The sequence below is a fragment of the Ctenocephalides felis genome, unplaced genomic scaffold (assembly GCF_003426905.1).
Source record: "Ctenocephalides felis isolate EL2017-DRISC unplaced genomic scaffold, ASM342690v1 CF-g0.4_SCAFFOLD_01886, whole genome shotgun sequence".
NCBI lineage: Eukaryota > Metazoa > Arthropoda > Insecta > Siphonaptera > Pulicidae > Ctenocephalides > Ctenocephalides felis.
In genome coordinates this window covers 68,251,261-68,270,510 of record NW_020538040.1, presented here as the reverse complement: position 1 = coordinate 68,270,510, position 19,250 = coordinate 68,251,261, and the positions used below count along the sequence as shown (strand labels likewise).

The following is a 19,250-nucleotide window of genomic DNA, read 5'->3' as shown; positions in this document are numbered from 1 at the left end:
TGGCATTATTTTTTACTTTTTTATTGGATCTCGGGAGACGCTAAACCTGCGTCCACAAAAAAATTTACCAGTTGTTTATTTCGTCAGTACAAGTAAAATGTTTTTTGAATTACTTAAATCAGATGCTCCGTTATCTCAAAAACTAAAATACCATTTTTGGCACTTTTAGTCGCGAAACGGCTAAACCTGCCGTTGCCAAAACCTAATCAGCACGACTCCTTATCAGTAGCAATCGAATGCTTTTTAAATTATTCAAATCGGTTGATTCGTGTTCGTAAAATCGTCGACTTAAATTTGTATCCGCACACACACACACTCGACACATACGTCCATTTTCAGAAACCTCTGAAACGTAAAGTAATATAAAAATGTTCATTTTCGATTTTTTTGCGATTACTATAACTTACCCTACGGGATGTTAATTATACATAATATTTTGAAGACCATCTGGAGCTCTGATACTTGGTCATATTTTCTCTATATAAATCGCTATTTTCAGAAAAATTGCAAATTCGTCAATAAATTTTACAAATATACTGAACTGCAAAATTGTAATTTAAAAAAAATCAAATTGTTCATAAACAGGAAGTTCCAGATATTTGCATTAGACTATTTCATATGAGCCTGTTCGAGATTTGAACAATAATAGTATAGAATCTGAACTGCATATTTTCAATGGATCTCTATTTCACTTTGCATATAATTTGCATAAATATAATTCAACTTCTTATGTTTAAACAAATATTAAATAGATCAATGATATTTCTTATTGTTTAAACAAATATTGAATAGATCAACGATATTTCTCCATTCTATATGCATTTGCATTACTTTCCTTGTAAGCTTATGCATTACTTCATGTAAAAAGCAAAAGAGTAACTGTCGTTTCATAATTCTTCAGAGTCTCACATTGTGAGTTGTTGGACCGTATTATGAAATACGCTCCGTTGACTATATGATGTGCAGTATGTTATTGTGACAATATGCCTGATGGCAAAATAATACATTTTAATCATTTTAAATTACTCAGTAAGTTACTTCATAATCTTCATATTGATAATAAATTACTACTTATGTAAATACTGGTGGTAAATATTGGAACACGGCTGTTATTTCCGAGGAAAAACTGTTATTTTTAACGAATATATATGTTCAGCATACTGCTCATTTTTCATACATTGTATTAAAATTTAACTATTATAATTTTGCACTATAATAAACGATATTTTCTGTTTTTCTAATGCCTATGGGTAACATTTTCTGATAGAATGTGATTGTCAGAAATATTTAAACATATATTGTTTTACAAATATGTTATAATTTAATATATAATGTGTTGCACAGTTTTGGTCTCTTTAATTGGAGTTTCTTTCGAAATTGTCTCTATTAAATTATATACTAAGTATTAATGAACACATATATAAATTAAATAGTTATTCCAATTCTGTTGACATAATACCAGATCAAGGTTATATACAGTGTTATCTCTATAAAAATTGACCTATTAAGTTTATATTTTGCGTTGGTTGCATAATGTAGCTATTATTTCGTGAAATCCCTTTAAAATTAAAAATAAGACATTGAACCTGCTTACCCCCTCGTTCGTTTCACTCCGCCTATCAGCTAAAGAATACCTGGTGACAAATTTTTGTAAAACATTTCTACAATTATGAATTGGATAAAGGTTTTACTGAACATGGAAAGATAAGAGTCCTTTATTTGATATGTGTTATTTGTTGTGATCTAATTGTTTTGGTTTTTACAATATAATTGCTCAAATTTAAATTGGACCTTTGGGCTCTGCCCTACCCTCAATATATATATATATATATATATATATATATATATATGTGTGTGTGTGTATATATATTTACTGTTCAGAATTATATTCGCTTAGACATTTAAATCGTCTTAATTGAAACATCGGCAGTATATCTTGAAGTATTACTAATAAATAGCTACAATTATGTTAATTGCAATTAGCCTTGATATATAATAAAGACCTCAATCAGCCCAGCATGCAGTTTCAAACCCAGATAATTGCAGTTTTGATCCAAATGTATAGAATAGTATTTGATCATTATCAAACGTGTTACTTTAATCGAGAAACGAATGGTACTCAATTTTAACATTTGCAATTGCATTTGAGTCCATTTTAAAAATATCAGAATTTGTATTATTCATGCGTGTAACTATGGCTTAATAAAGATTTTAAAATCTATGCACTATATAATATATTTCATTTGATATCTATAAAAATATAAGAAATGCGTTACAGTATATGAAATAAATAGAGAAAATATATTGCCATTATGCGAGTGACAAAACTTGTTTCCAAAATTTCGATTTCGATGTAAATATATTCCATATGGCTTGTTTATACGAACCAGCTCGAATAAAAACAACAAAATGAACTTTTCATTAACATCTGAAAAACATTGTAGAAAGAACAAAATACTTTAATATTCAATTGCTAAATTAAATTATAGGATATATTTTTATGTGTATTCCGCAAATCTTTTATTTTCTTCGTGTGATTCGATCAAAAGAGTGCCGTGTATTATAAGATAAATCAAAATATTCAACAAACTGTATTTTTCCGGAAGTAGTAACATGGGTTTTCAACACTTTATTATTTTTTGAATTTTACGTTATTTGTTCATTGCAAAATATCTATATACATAAATTGTGAGTAGTTAATTTGTGTACACTCGTCATAAACAGCAGACTCGACTTTGCGTTTATTTTTTGGTAAAAGATAAGTTTATCAATTTATATATAATTTTATCCTAAATAGAACAAAATGAGTTGTCTGCTATACTGGTTATTTGTATATATTTTTATCTTAAATATAACAAAATGAGTTGTCTGTTATACTGGTAAATCTATATACATAAAACTAGCTAAAACTAAAAAATAAAAGGTAAGGTCAAAAAAAGATTCTGGCACTGTTGATATTGAAAAACTGCATCTCGCCAAAAACCAACAAAAACGTTGCAGTAGTAAAAACAGTTCATACAAAATAATCCGTAACTTCTTTATATCAATTTCACAATATCTCGATTAATCCACACCAGATTTTTTTCCAAAATGAAGAGAAGGAAGTGCGTTTCGAAGCAAGAGTTCGGAAACATACTTGAATGAACATTTGGAATTATCACGCGTTTTAGACAAAGCTTTTCTATGAGTATATTTTATTTGAAAAAAAGAAAAAAAAAGATCTATTGAGCAAGACATTACGTACTTACTTTAATATAATATCCCTAAATTAACCATAGAATTTCAATAACTTTTGGACAGAGACAACGGACATGGTTGATTTGTACCTGAATTAGTATGTATGCATCTCAACCCCAGTGTTGCCAGGCTCGCCATAGAGAAAAACTATAGATACGCCAGAAAAAAAACTGTAGAAAATTGCTAGTTTTATATTTTTATTATTAAATTATGGTAATGAATATAATATTTTTGTGAATGTAATTAAAAACTAGCAAAATCATGTTATTAGCATAGTTTTATTAAATATTAACATAATATACATTTTCATAACATAGATAAATAAGCATAATTGTATAAGAGTATCAAGAGTCAAAAAGATATATGATATAAAATAAATAAATATGCATTTTCATAACATTAAATGTATAAGAGTATCAAGAGTCATAAGGATATATTATTGATATAAAATTAGAAATTGTAAAATTTTAGAAAAATAATATTCTTGTAGGAGATTCATTTTTAACTCTCCGATATCTCATTTTCAATGTCAATGTGTTCTTGATGTTCCGCTTCATCTTTATTTTGAAACTCATACATCTTCTGATTAAACTTACTTAAATGATTGCTTGTCACACTGAATTCATAACAATTTTCAATTTCTGACTTTGTGTGTAAAGTGCCTTTAATAGTCGTTGTTGATAATTTATTTCTTAGCTTTGTTTTCACGATACTTATGCTTGAAAACAAGCGTTCCAATGTCGCGGTACTGTGCGGCAAACACAGAAGTTTTCTTGTTAAAATTGATAATAATGGAAACATCCCATAGCCATCGTCTTTTTTTAATTTTGATACGTGTCTCCAAAATTGATCTGTACTGGGCGTTTTAGTCTCTTCGAAATCAAAATTCGTATTTCTAAGAGTCCTCCATTCTTTATCTACCTCTGTTATATTATTTGGGCAAATATTTGGAAATAATATAACATTTCCGAAGTTGATGTGAAATTTTTTCTCAAATCAGTATTCAAAATCACTTGTGGATTTAACATCTGCAAACATTTTAGTGCTTGCCGTTCTTTATCGTGAAAAGGAACTCTCTGCTTTATTTGGATTGCTGCCTCAATGTAAAACTCTTTACATTTTGTGTAAAAATTCAGCAGTCGATCATGGTCCAATCCTTCAGACTCCCTTTTCACCCGAATTATATTTGAAATCATTCCTCCAACATATATTTCTAATAAAGGTAAATGCATTCGCAAATCGTTTATATCCACACTTAATACTTTTTGTTGTTTGGAATTTGTAATATTTTTTACCATATTCAACTCTTCTTTTGAACATTCCAAATATTTCGGTTGAATAAAGCATTCCAAAATTGTCGCATATACTGTAAATATCTGATCATATAAAACGTACTATATTTTGGCTTTTCTGCCTGCATTTCTTTATTCAAATTCACGAATATTGGTGGAGCAAATCGCAGGAATTCCAAATATAATTCTGTTGTCGATTTCATGGCTTTTGTCAATATACTTTGTGCAGAAAGAAGACGATCCCTAAAGACAGCAGATTGAAAACATAATTTTATCGCTGGAAGTTGTTCCAACAATCGCTTCACAACATCGTTTAATGATAACCATCTGGTTTAGGCAGGGTGTAATATTTTATGCGGTTTAATATTTGTAAATGCCTGAAAAGTTTTAAAATCAACAATACGTTTAGATGAATTTTGAATATGGTTGAAAACTTCACGGCAAAAATTTTCAAGACCCCTCGGTAATTTTTCACATGCGTGGGATGCACAAAGCGCAAATGAATTGCATATACACTTCATTGTGAAAAGATTTGGAATGTCATTCTTCAAATAAGTGACCAATGAGTTGTTCGCGCCAAACATGACATTAGCACCATCAGACGCAAATCCTAATAATTTTTTTATATGGAATTTCTTTCTCAAAATATCTCAAAATATTCAACAATTTTTGTACGCAAAGCTTTTGCTGAGCCTACTTCATAATTTGCATTGACTATCCTGGTTATTAAAGCTAAATGCCTGATGTCTGAGTGCTCTCATCAACCAGCAATGCAAATTCATTTTCTCTTAATTTTTTTTTATCAAGTTTTTTTCAGAGGTTTTTCCTGTCACATTTATTATAACAAATATTGCTTTTGTTGGGCTCATAGACAAATGTTCTGCAATTTTTGAATCCGGACACACCGATTTTACTCAATTAGTCAGATGTGAGGCAACATTAAATCCAAGATTATGTTCTGCATGCCCTACGGAAAGTTAACAAACAGTATTATTATAATCATCCTGTAAAGTTTTATTATATTTTACCTAACAATAAGCGATTATAATACTAGTAATTCTCAATGGCGCCAGATTTTCCAAGGAGCGTATGCTCGGCCATCTGCATAATTTAGCATTGAAGGTTTTCTTTAAAGAAATTTGTATAGGATATATTCAATTGATATCTCAAACAAACATTATTATATTTTATTATAGTCATCCTAAACACTATTCCAAAGTGTTTATCGATATATTGTTTATTTTATTAATTATATGTAAGTAATATTTATCATGTTATGTTATAATTATTGAAGGCAATTTCGAATCAATATAAGACTAGCTGATAGTTAAATAAATAAATATTGCTATGAATAATTATATATATGAAATGAATTATTAACATAAATCTTAATCTACAAAAGATAAGTTCATAAAAATATACTAGAATGAAAGAATTTTCATTTCGTTGGACAACCAGTTAACCAGTTGATTTTCAAATTTATTTTCAGTTTCGACAAAATGGTTCATGTTGTCTCGTTAACGAGAGAGAAATGGAAAAGAAAACGGTTCATTGCGCCACTAGTTGTACGTTGCATTGACAGCAAGCGTAAGCTATTGACTATCTATTACTTCGAACATCTAATAACATAATAGATGAACATTATCTCTGGTTCAACAATATTAGTTTTATAGAAATTGACTTAGTAGAACAACTATTAAGTTCAACATAAAAAAAATAAATAGTGCTCGTATCTTCAGCAAAAAAAAACTGTAGATTTCGAGGCCAAAACTGCAAAACTGAGATCATTACCAAAACTGTAGACATGGCAACACTGCTCGACCCTATCCTATAGTCAATTATTACTGTTTTCTGCTGAGGTCTTATGTTAACACGTTGCCTTATGTCATCATGCGCAATGTTTATAACTTGTATTTCTTGTAATGTCACGATGCAATTCACATTTACCGCCATTCACGTGCTGACCACATCTAACGCCATTTCTGGTGCCTAGTGTAACCGTCTGCCAAGAAACTTATTTAACTGCTATCAGCGCTTTCTATCTAGAGTCGCTTTACCTTAATATCGGATGTAAATGTCTGCATTATATCTCATCAGGTTGATATAATTATGCTTTGTTTTGAATTTATTGTCACCTTTGTCACTGTAATATGGTTGCGTATAATCTTTATATCTAGTGCATGTTCTTTGAGTAATTTAGGTAATACTAGGTTTACGGGCATTTTGTATATACCTATCGTAGTGGAAGGGCACAAAGATCCTATTTTTCTTTGAGAAATTATATTGCGAAAACCAAACCAATTACATCATAACAAATACCACATACATATCAAACAAAGAACTATCTGACTATGTTCAGTAGAACCCCTAGCTACTTCTGGTCATCGGTTCTTTTTACCCCACTGGCGGGGTAAAATGGGACAGCCAGGTGGCAAACAGATCCAATGTCTTATGTTTAATTTTAAAGGAATTTCACGAATTGAATAACTTCAATTTTTAACCAATGCAATATATAAATTTTATGAGCACATTTGTTACAAATATAACCTTGTTCTGGTATTCCATCATGAAAATCCGTGAGCAAAGTTAAAATAACTATTCATTCAATGTATCTCTTGTAAAATTGCTTTTATTTTAACTTGATTTACTTTTTTATTCCTTATTTTTTATTGTTTGCCAGGATAGAGTTTCAGTTGGCCTTTATATAAAAAAACGGTTGAATTTAACTTAAAATTAATGATACATCTTATAAGTCAATTAAATAACGTATAATTAAACGTTATTTAAAGTAAAGAAAATACTTTTGTTATGGATTTTCAAACATTGCCGTTTTTCTCCCGATAGCTACGTCGTAAGAATACGTGATGGTTGGTTATACTTCTTTTTCCCTCTACTTTCACATTACGATTTTCTTATAATGCTACATGGGTGAAATCTGAATATCTTGAATAAGATATATAAGGTCATATGGCTGCTCGTATAGTTAATTAAAATTAACATGCGATTGGTCAATTATAAACTGATCCGAATTGGTGTTCGAATCTTTGTCTTCATTAGTTAGGTCACTTATGAATTAATTTTTTGATTGCAGTTTTTTTTAGTAATATTTGCATAGTATATATTTAAAATACGTTATTAACATGTGAGACATAAAATGTACTGAAAAAGTATGTATTTCAAACGAAAACGGTTTTCGCGTTTGTTCTCTATATATTCGATGATTAAATTTTGAACCAATAAAATTTTGAACGACAGTTTTCTTCTCTTAAAGGCCAATTTAAGAGACTTTCTCTATCTTGTTAAAATTCATGCGCCTTTTGGGGTTACAGTTTTCTCGCAAACGTAACATAAAAGTCTTTTTTTTCGCAAACATAACGTAAAAGTTTGGAATTTAATACATCCTATTAGTTATTTAACTGAACGCTATAAAACTATTGGGCAGAAATATAAACAATATATAACAATTTTAAAAAGAATTGTAATTTTCATGTATGTATCAATGTATATACATATTTCAAAATTTTTGATTATGATGTTATTTCAGATACGAGCGGCACAAATTAAGGAAGCTCAAAAGTTGCAGGCGGAGCAACTGCGTTTGCAAAATGAACAAAAGCTACTCGCACAACAGCACCTGCTAAACCAACAAATTGCACAGGTAAATACATATTTTTTTAACATATTTTAATATTTAAATTTTTAATTTTTAAATTTAAAATATTTTAATATTTAAATTTAAATTTAATAGATATATAGTCACGCGTGTGCAGTTATATGCACCTATATATATGCAGTTTAATTTACATAGCATGAGTTTTAATAAATTTGTAAATGACAAAATTGAAATATGTAAGAGAGAACGTTTCAATATTTCCGAAGTATACTTTGGAATAAATAAAAATTGACATACATAGAATTTTAATGTTTATTAACATCAAAATTATATGAATAACGAAAAAATAGAAACATAATTAAGCACGTCAAAAAGAATAATTTACAGCATACTGTAACTTACGAATAAAGTTTCTGTACTATACATATCAGGCTAAGACGGTTTAACCAGTTAACTTTTATGATTTGACGAATATATTCGTCATTCGTATAAATCTTTGACCATTATTTATTTAGATTGCAATTTTCTAAAACAAAAAATAAAAACAACGTATTATCAAATTTCAAGACATATTTAGGATATTTTGAGGCTATGCCAATATTTTTTCATTTAATTTCTTTTTTTTACTTTCAATAGTAATCAGAATACATGACAATTCTTTGAGCTATTTGGCTTATGTCATTCACTCACACACATGCACACACATTTTAAAACACACATATAATTTAATGTGATAAATATTATATTGATAGTTAGAGAATCACTTCAATGGGTGATTCAACAATTCTGTTCATATTAAATTGTGGTAGTTCTAAGGGTCCTCAATATTATCTTTAGGCAGCTTCTTCTTCAGACTTCTTGAAATTTGTGTCTCAAGAAGCCGAGTGACTACAGAGTTTGTATGATGTTCTAGTTTATGCCAATATGAAAAAATAGTTGTGTCATTTCCCTTTAAAACAAAATACCTCGATTCTGAGAGCACAAAAGTGCAGGCGACACAGTTACTGGTTATTACATATTATATTGTCAACATCAAAGCAAAATAGCTAAATAAAAATAAGGGTTTTACTTTTCTACTACATAACAAAAATGATTATTTAACAGTAACTTTCAAATAAATTCTAAAATTCGAATTCAGACTCACGCAATTACTGCGTTCAAAACAATATATTATAGATGGTTATTTTTTTCGAATACTTAAGTATTGTTTATAAACATTTTTGCAACTTAATATTTGGAGATAATTGGCATCGAAGGTAGTCAAATATTTGCTTTATTATATGCTTTTTTATGATAAAATTGAAAAATAGAGTCAACAATCGATGCTGGAATATTCGTGGTAAATTTTTTTAGAAGAAAACATTCAGCTCACTTTTGCCTAGTTTGCATTATAACGTTTATGTTATAGGACAGGGAAATGGAAAGCAAATAAATTAACTAATGCCATTCTATTCTTTGATTTTCTATCAGACTACGGACCTAACGCAATACGACGCCTTCTACTCGCCCATACTGACCAAGATTGACGCCGTGTTAGAGAAGCTGGGTCACAGGGACGCAGGCTGCAAGGAACGAATTTTGTGTGCCATGTACAAGAATCCAATGAAATATAGCCCGCACAGTAATCTAGTTTCAGCAGAACTCAGTCGGTAAGTTTATAGAATTTTTCGTTATTTTAACCTACATTTACAAAATGTATTGTAACATTCTATTACTTACGTCTCAGATTTTAATTAGCGAAAGTGATATTTTATTATGTAGATTCCTATTATATTTCGCGATATAAGAAGGACGTAAGGTTCACGCGCGATTGAAGTAAAACTTATTTGCTACTGTTATGTAATTTTGAATAATGTTTATTAGTAATATGGTAACACTCGTGATGCACACATTTATTAGTGTCAACCATCATACCAGTTTATATAATAATAAATTATAAATTATATATTTATATTACCATTAAAAATATGTATAATATTTGAAAACAATAATGTAATTAAAGTCATATTTCAAATATGACATGATCGGTTTGTCATTGTAAATGGCATTTAGAAATGAACCTTCATTGGAGAAATGAAGTAATTGCTGATTAATAAATTTTATAATATTCGTTCACACAAAGGATTATGTTAAACAACGCCTAAATAAATATTGTTTTTGCAACTTCACTCATCATGTAATTGTGTTTGAAAAACTTCATGTAATTAAAATTAACATACATTAATTGACTGCTTGTATTTTTTTTACTTTTTCGCTGGCGATATAATCTCATTCTTTGAACAGCTGTAATATCTGTACATACTTATAACTACAAAATGGATATATGCAACGTGTGTTCTAAAAATCGTAATTTGTTTGAAAAATATGGGTCCTAAAGCAGCCAAACTGCTAAAATTCATTACGCTCTCCTAGACTGAATACGATTAATTTTAAATTAGGTGAAACTGGCACTTACAAAATCCATTGATTTAAGAGACAAAACCGTAAAAAGCACGTAGGAATATTTACGTACAAAAGACTTATATTCATTTTAAAGCTCATAAAACACTATTTCATTAGAATGCATAAAATTTTATCCGGTAGATAATATTGAATAGATCGATTAAATTTCAAACAAACTAAAAAACGGCTTTGATCTTTAATATCTACCTTAATCTTACATTAGGAACACTTCTTCAAAATCAGTGTTCACCTGCTACAATTTTGTTCATCACAAAATTTTCAGTAAAATGCATATATTTAGAAATATTTGCATAAAAACGAAGAAAAACTTGAACAAAATTTCAGTTGCCAACAATTTGAAAAGTATTAGGTATTTTGAGAACTGTAAAACATTTTTTATTTAAAATTAGGCCTTTTATCTATATCCTAGGTTGTTTTTATAAAAAATTACACCAGCGAGAAGAGGTGGCAACTTTGCACAGGGTGGGTGCAGTATTGAAAGAATTTTTACTTTGAAAGTTGAGGGCAAGATCTTTCGTTGAACCAAAATCCAAAATTTTATGCAAATCGGTTCACAGTAAAAAAATCTGACTAAAAACTCCATTGACTGCACTAATAGTTTCAAATTCAGAGCCATAAAAGCAAGATCACCATTTCACAAAAATGTTAAGAGTCGATTATTAGTGTAGTGATTTTTATTTTCGAACACTTATAACGGTTTAGTTTATATATTAACATAACTGCAAGAGTATGGATATTTTACACTAAGCAATAGTGATCTCGAACGACTTCAACTGAGTTTAAGTGGTTACAAATACATATAATTATTTCAAAGAAGAACAACAAGCTTCCTAGCTTTGTATTCAAAAAATAAAATATCAGCAATCTACGCAACTTTTGTTCTTTATTACTTGTTTTTTTGCAAATTTATCGCATATATTAGAAATGCCTGCAATTAGATAGATATCTGAGAAGCATCATCTATAATTATTTGCAACGAAAGAAATTAATGCGACTTGTTCCACCATCACTACTTTGAAAATGCGATAGATTTGTGTCAGAAAGGATCTTAATGGCAATTTCTATGTAAACAAGTTTGAATAGAAATTTGCTAATTAAAACAAATAGAAGTGCAAAGAATTGCCTAAGGTTACTGGCAGACAAACCAGTAAGCAGCGTATATTATATAGATATGCAGTGTTGCATTTCTTATAAAATTATTAGGAATTACCATCCATAAATTGTTTAAAAAATAAAATTGACATCTTGAAAGACATTAAGCAGTCTTGGTTAAAAAATAACAGATGCTATATAGTGCAGTAAAAATGAAAGTGATTGAGAAAAGCCCTGTAACAGGTTTTAGTAACAAGAGTATTTATGAACTATTTATGATTCAATAAAGTGCATAAATAATCAAAATCATATTCCCATCTTTAGCCCGTATATATTGAAATATCCTTTTTAATTTAATTGCAACAAAGTTATGTTTATAAAAGTATTATAGCAAATATATTTGCCATAATACTTCCATAAACATAATTTGACTATAGTCGAAAGCAAATATGTTGAATAAAAATCTAATTTAGAGATGAATGAAATATCCATTATTACTGGTGTTCTATATTTCCATAACCGCTTGTAACAGAGTAATTTTATCAAGAGTTTTAGCTTTAGTACACAAATTTTATTAACCATAAGAAGCACTCGTAAAGCTATAAATTCACGTTAAAAGCTTTTCAAAACGGTGCAAAATATTTACTTTTTATGTTTCTTTAGCATACGTACATATCATAGAAAACACACAGTTTCCTGCATAATCTAGGTAATCCTGAATCCCACATCCAATAGTACTAATTTGTTTATATATTAGCGGTTTAGAAAACTGCGTGCCATTTAAATATTCAAACAAATGCTAGACGTTTAATAAGCATTGCCCATATCTTTAACCTACATTATCGACTATTATGGTAATTCTTATTTCAAAATACCGGCGACAAATATTTTAAACAGCGAATTGTATGGCCGTAAGTGACTATAATTAATAATGCGTATATAAACCGGAACATATTAGAAAAAGATGAACAAGTCTGGATGCAGGATGTCACTATCTAGGATCGTACCATATACATAAATTTAAAAAAGGTCAAAACCAAATTATGAAGATTGCAAAATATATGCTAATATGCAAAGAGTTTAGTATGTGATGTTAAAAATCCATTAATGGAGTTTCTCATATCAGCAAAGTAGTGGTTCCAATAATTCAGGTTTACCAATGTAGTTGTTGTAATATGTAATTAATAGAAAAACATTAAAATCTCCTTGTTACTATTTGCAACAAAATCAAAGAAACGTTTTATATAGCGATTTACGTAAAATAAATATTTATTTATCAATCAATACCTGTATATTCTTGTCTATTGATGGAAACTGATATTTGGATCTGTTAAAAAATCTAGAATATATATAGTATTAAAATTTCGTAAATGATTTGAAATATATAACTAGGTAAATTTAGTAATTAAATTTGAAAATCAGAAAGTTTGCAATCTTCACGCTTCAGCACCTTCTAATCATTTTTGCATATTTTATAAAAAATTAATTAATTTGAGTGCTGGTATAATATGAATGAAAAAACTTTGTACGAGAAAACTGACTCATTTTCGATTATCAAAAACATTGATAATGCTTTTAAAGGCACGATAGCTGTTTCCGAGCTACGGTGGAAACTTCAAATTAGAATTTTTGGCTAAACTAAATACTGAAATTAACATTTACAAACATGGTTCTAGAATTTAAAAGGTTGGAATTGCCTAATAAAAATATTCAACTCATTTGGTAATAATGAGCATGAAATTTTGCTCATAAACTTAAAAAAATGAATGATGCAAGTATATATAGTTTGTACAATTATTAATAAACTGAAAATTCGTAGGTTACTATTATGTGTTAATAAGATTGTTTAGACTTTACGGATGCCTTGCGGATTTTTATACAAAAAAAAAACAAATTAAAGAACTTGAAACTATCATAAAATAGAAAATATTACTATTTCACATTACAAAAATATACGTTTACAGGCGCCTTTCCAACTTTCGCATTAATTACAGTATAACTACTAGATGTAAATAATTCATACACCTACATTCAAATTCAGATTCAATCACGTTTCGTAATTGATAAAACCAATGAAATACAAATATTTAACACAGCATATAATTAAGAAACATTCTAATAATCTAAACATTTAAAAAAACAGAAAAGTATATGTAAAAAACGGATAGTAATTAGAAACATGACTCGAGTTACTTAGTTTTTGCAACAAAAAATAATACTAACTGGTCATCAGCACGTCATTGACTGCGCTTGTTGATAGTAAATATATACTATTCATCAAAATATTAATTATTGCAGAAGCATACAAACACGCAAATAAGAATACTCATGCGAACTCGTTTTTATATGAAATTTATATAATACTTCCCATTGCTCTGACAACGAAATATTGTAAAGTAAAAATTACTACAGACCGATCAATCTAAATACTGACAATAAATGGCTGACTCAATTTGATAATTAAGTTGTAAACTGTCAAACATTGTGTTTAAAACCATGTTTATTTAATTACTTTTATTACACGGTTGTTCAATTACTAATTACGTCAATTTTCACATAAAAATATAGATCATGATAGAAAAAATAGCCATTCTTGACATTGCTACAAGTTTTACGCCATTTAAACATTTATAAGCAATAGTTATCTAAATTTGTATATAAGGCAATGATTCTTTCAACAAATAAAATATAAATATTAATTTATTAATACTAAAAGAATCCTTTTAGCAGAAAGAAGTGGATCTTTCCTTGTTTTTAAAAGTGGTTAGAGTAAAAGTTAAAAGATAATCATCTTTTTTTAGGTTTAAATTTTCTTTTTTCTGGGCCTCGCAGAATGAACTATCCTGTAGTTCAAAATTCCATCAAACACGAGATAATTGTAATAAAATTTATTGAAATCACTATTATTGGTATTGTTGTGTATTGTGTATAAAATAATTGAAATAATTAACGTATACCAGTATTTTTTTGTAATTAGAAATTATTACAAACAACAATAAATAAATCACTAAAAACATGACAAAACCACTCCGAAAATAATCTTTTAAAGAAACGGTACACGTTTGAACTGATTACTACGACAAGGCCGTAACAATGACACTCAACATCTGACAGGATTGTGATTATGGCTTTCTTACGTTATACAAGCTCGGAAACGTTACAAATACTAAGGAATTTTTAATTAATAAGGCCACTCATGGCACTAATGTCACTTTGTCCATATACACCATTTTGTCAGTACTTTCCCTACACGGTATATTTTATAAATCGCGGCTCATTATTCCTAACATAAATAAATTTTAATAATTAAACCACTTGTTGTAAGCCTCTAATATTTTAATATGTGCATTAAGATCAGTAACTCAAATATTTCACCAAAAACTAATTAAACCCATACGGAATTTTAGACTAAAACGTAGACGAATAATTATCCACGTATCTGATAATTATGAAAAAAAACAGCTTTACGGACACATGACTAACATTTTTAAAATCACAATCAACTCTGCAGTAAATACGCATTCAGAGGTCTGAGCATCCCTATCTGATTACAAACCATACATTCATTCATTTCAGTACAAAGATCCAGTTAGAGCGAATCTTCAGAACCAAAAATTACTTCTGAATTATATGATAGGACACAATATATTTCCTAAACGACAAAAATAAATGATGACAAATATTTGTTTTTGTCAAAATATCATAAAATCATAAATATATGAAAATAGGTATTATTATCATTCTTACATTACAATTTCCTCATATAGTGAAAGTGCTCATGTCAGAGTATAGTGAGATGTCACATTACGCATCAACAGATCACGACCTAAATTGTATCGCAAAGCCAGTAGTCGTTTGTAGTACTTAATAACCAGTTGGATTTTATTTAGATCAACAAATAAAAAAACCAAATTATCTTCTTACATATAATACCGTGATTTTACTTTTTATCAGATTAAAAATTTGATGCCCTACAATTACTCGTAAACCACAGAACACTTATAGCAAGAAAGAATACTCATTTGAATCAAATATTTTATTTTTGTAATATTCGAATTACTTTCACATACGAAAAAACGCTATTGTTAAAGTATAATGCTATTTGAACTCGAAGGAAAAAACCAATAGAAACAAAATTCCATTTGTAGTTTTTTTAAAAGATTTCGTAAGCATCTAGAAAGAGATCCCAGTACTGCATATTTTTGATAACGAACGTGAAATAAGCCAGATTTATTTACTTTTAATGATTTTTCGGATATTTTCCAAACAAATCACATCAGAATAAAAATATTTAGCTTGTGCTATAGGGTAATTTTATAAATAGCTTGTGCAATAGGGTAGGGGAGAGCACAAAGATCCAATTTCACTTTGAGCAATTATATTGTGAAAGCAAAATCTATTATATCACAAGAAATAACACATATCAAACAAATAACTATCTGACTAAGTTCAGTAAAACTCCCAGCTAATTCATCGTTATAAAAATGTGTTTTTTGTGCTGTTTCTCAAAAATTTGTCATCAGGTCCATTTTACCCCATAGGTGGGGTGAAATTGGTCAGATAAGGGGCACCAGGTCCAATGTCATATTTTAAATTTTAAAGAGACTTCACGAAATAATACCGATGAATATTTCTGACGAAATACCAGATCAAGGTTATATACAGGGTTAGCTCTGTAATCAATGGATCCATGAAATTATATTTTGCATTAGTTAACTAATGTTGGCTGCATTATTTAACTAATGCTGGCTACATTATTTAACTAATGTAAAATACAAATTTCATGGATCCATTGATTACAGAGCTAACACTGTATATAACCCTGATCTGTTATTTCGTCAGAAATATTCATCAGTAGAGTTGAATTAACTAATATATAAAATGAGCAAATCGAAACATATTCATATTTATAAAACACCCTTGTTTATGCATTTAATTCTTATATTGTCGGTATATTAGTACGACAAATATCAAAATTTTATGACAAATAGTACAGGAACAACGAATAAAATCACTCAATAAGCAAAAAGTGCGACAAATTGAAATATGCCACTGGAGACGTTAATTCGCTGGTTCCTATTACAAGCGACTCCTTAAGCGAAGTATCTTTGTGCTATTTCATAAAACAATAACGCGATAATGTACGCGAGGTGTGTTAAAAATAACGGAAATATTGTCATAGTTTTAATGTATGAAAGTAAATTCCAATTCGTTTCGTAGAAAATCGTCCCATTCATTCTCCTCGAGTCCGCGTACCGCATAGATCCGATTCCGCGAGATCGACATGCGGACGTATGTGTATCAGTAGTCCAAGCCGGTACCTCGCACGCCGTCGCAATAACCGTTAACTTGCCGGTTGTGTTTGTATATATTAATACACGAGGTAAATGAAATAATAAAAGAGCTGACGTCGTATCATTGCACATATTAGGAAAAAAAAATATTAAGAAACCGAAGAAGAGAACGACACCGTCTGGCGCCTGCCAACGCTTTTTCGCCAATATCTTGCTTACTTCATTATTTTTACAACTGTCGCGATTTTAAATTGCATTACAATAAAAATCATTTTAACATTTGAAAAATTTTGAAAAAAAAAATTGCAAACTTTTTAGCTTCCCGTAGGTTAAGTTGAAGTAATCGCAAAAGTTCGAAAACGAAATTTTTCGTATATATTTACGTTTCAAGGGTTTCTGAACATTTTGGCATAGCTTAGAAAACACAGATGTATGTTTCGGAAATACAATCAATACTTATTGTTCGTTAATTATTTTTTAAAAAAATATCAAATATTTCGGATTTTAAATCTAAATTCAAGTTCTAAAAATCATTTATATAGAATAAAATACATATATAGATTGAAAATGATATAAAAATTAGAATGTAAATAAATAAAATGTTGTAGGTGGCAAAATGCTCAGAGTAAGCGAGGCCAAAAATAAAAAAAAGAAATAAAAAAAAAAAAAATAATAAAGATCACTTAAGTACTTGAAATAAATGTAATTTTAATAACTAAAAATTTCATCTTTACAATTCAGTTTATATAATTCTTATTATTAGAAATATGAGATAAGCTTCTCTAATACATAATGAAATATGAGATAAAATTCATTTTAACTCGGCTTGATTCAATTTTGTTTATGTATATTGCATTTAAACATATACAAAGGTTGTTGTCTAATTTATAAACTTTTATATTTTGTCTATAAAATGCGAAGAAGGAAAGTTATAATATTTATTTACCTCTTTGGGGACGGCTGTCCACCTGAGTGGACAAACATACTCTATGAGGCACAGGCTATTTTATAAACAATACCTCAGTTTGTATCGAAAAGTTGAATAAATTACATATTTACAGTGATAAACAGTGTTGTATTTTGAAAATAATTTTAAGTTTTTTAGTAGTATTTTTAGCCTTTTTCTTTGCTATATAATCTTTTTTTTTAATATTTAAAATGGCCGAGCGCTTTTAAATATGGCAGAACGACTGGTAAATTTTGTGAATTAAGCAGTAGTAAAGATAAGTTTGAAATAGACATTCATAGTTCATACAGACAAATTTCACAAAATTATTATTCGCACCGAAGATAGTGATGAATGTGATGACAATATTATCCAATCAACAAAAAGAAGAAGAAGTTCGACAAATTAAATGAAGAGCGGAAATACATTAGCGAATGTGCCGATTCTCCTTCAATAATCGAGTTTGACATACATCAACAAACACCCCGACTACAAATACCAAGCAATATAAGACATACGATAGATTATTTTACTTTATATTTTACAAATGAATTATTAGACAATATAATAAAAAAACAAACCATTATAGCAGCAAAAGAATGAACAAATGCAGTTACTGACTAATCAGTGGCATATTCTAAATGCGACAGAAAGACAAAGGGATTGTATTGTCTGTTCTGACAGAAAAGTACCAAGAGGAAGGCGGCAAACAACATTTCATTGTAAATCAACCAGCTATGCATTTTGGAAATTGCTTTGAACAATTGAACCTCACCATTCTTTATAAAATGATCAAAAATAAATTAATATTATAAATTTATGTCCTTCAATGACCAAACAAATTGCATAATATACACAATAAAATCAAGTTTACAGCCGGTACAGTAGATTGTTTTGAAATCGGTGCCGTCCCGTAAATGTTAAAATATCTAGTTGAAAGCATTCAAAATGATTGTTATTGATTATTCATCAATTTTTGTAGATTATAATCAACAAAATAAATTAATAATTATTAATTATTTTTATTCCTCGAATGTTTAGTTACGGTATGGTAATAGGTCCAGCAATATGAGTTAAGGCACAATGCCATGCACCACTAGTCAATTCATTGGTAGGGTCCAATGATGTTTTATTAGTTCACAACGCAGAAGTAAAAGATGGCAACGTACCAGTGGTGGAAAGAATGTTCATATGTCAAAAAGCTAATTATCTGCCATATTAGAAGCAACAGATGGGGATGGACAAAAGTCTTCTTTTCCCGGTGGGCCAAGTGTGAGGATATCATTGTGTCCTTATTCCTTTTTTCTTACAAT

General features: G+C 29.0%; 1 protein-coding gene across 1 annotated transcript in view; it reads left to right on the top strand.

The window, feature by feature from the left end:
* LOC113375254 overlaps window positions 1-9,795 on the top strand; it is a 63,844-nt gene extending 54,049 nt beyond the window's left edge. Inside the window, exons 7-8 of the mRNA XM_026615197.1 lie at window positions 8,074-8,187; window positions 9,613-9,795. Of these exons, the coding sequence (XP_026470982.1) occupies window positions 8,074-8,187; window positions 9,613-9,795 (297 nt within the window). The remainder of the gene's footprint in view (window positions 1-8,073; window positions 8,188-9,612) is intronic.
* The last annotated feature ends 9,455 nt before the right edge of the window (window positions 9,796-19,250 follow it).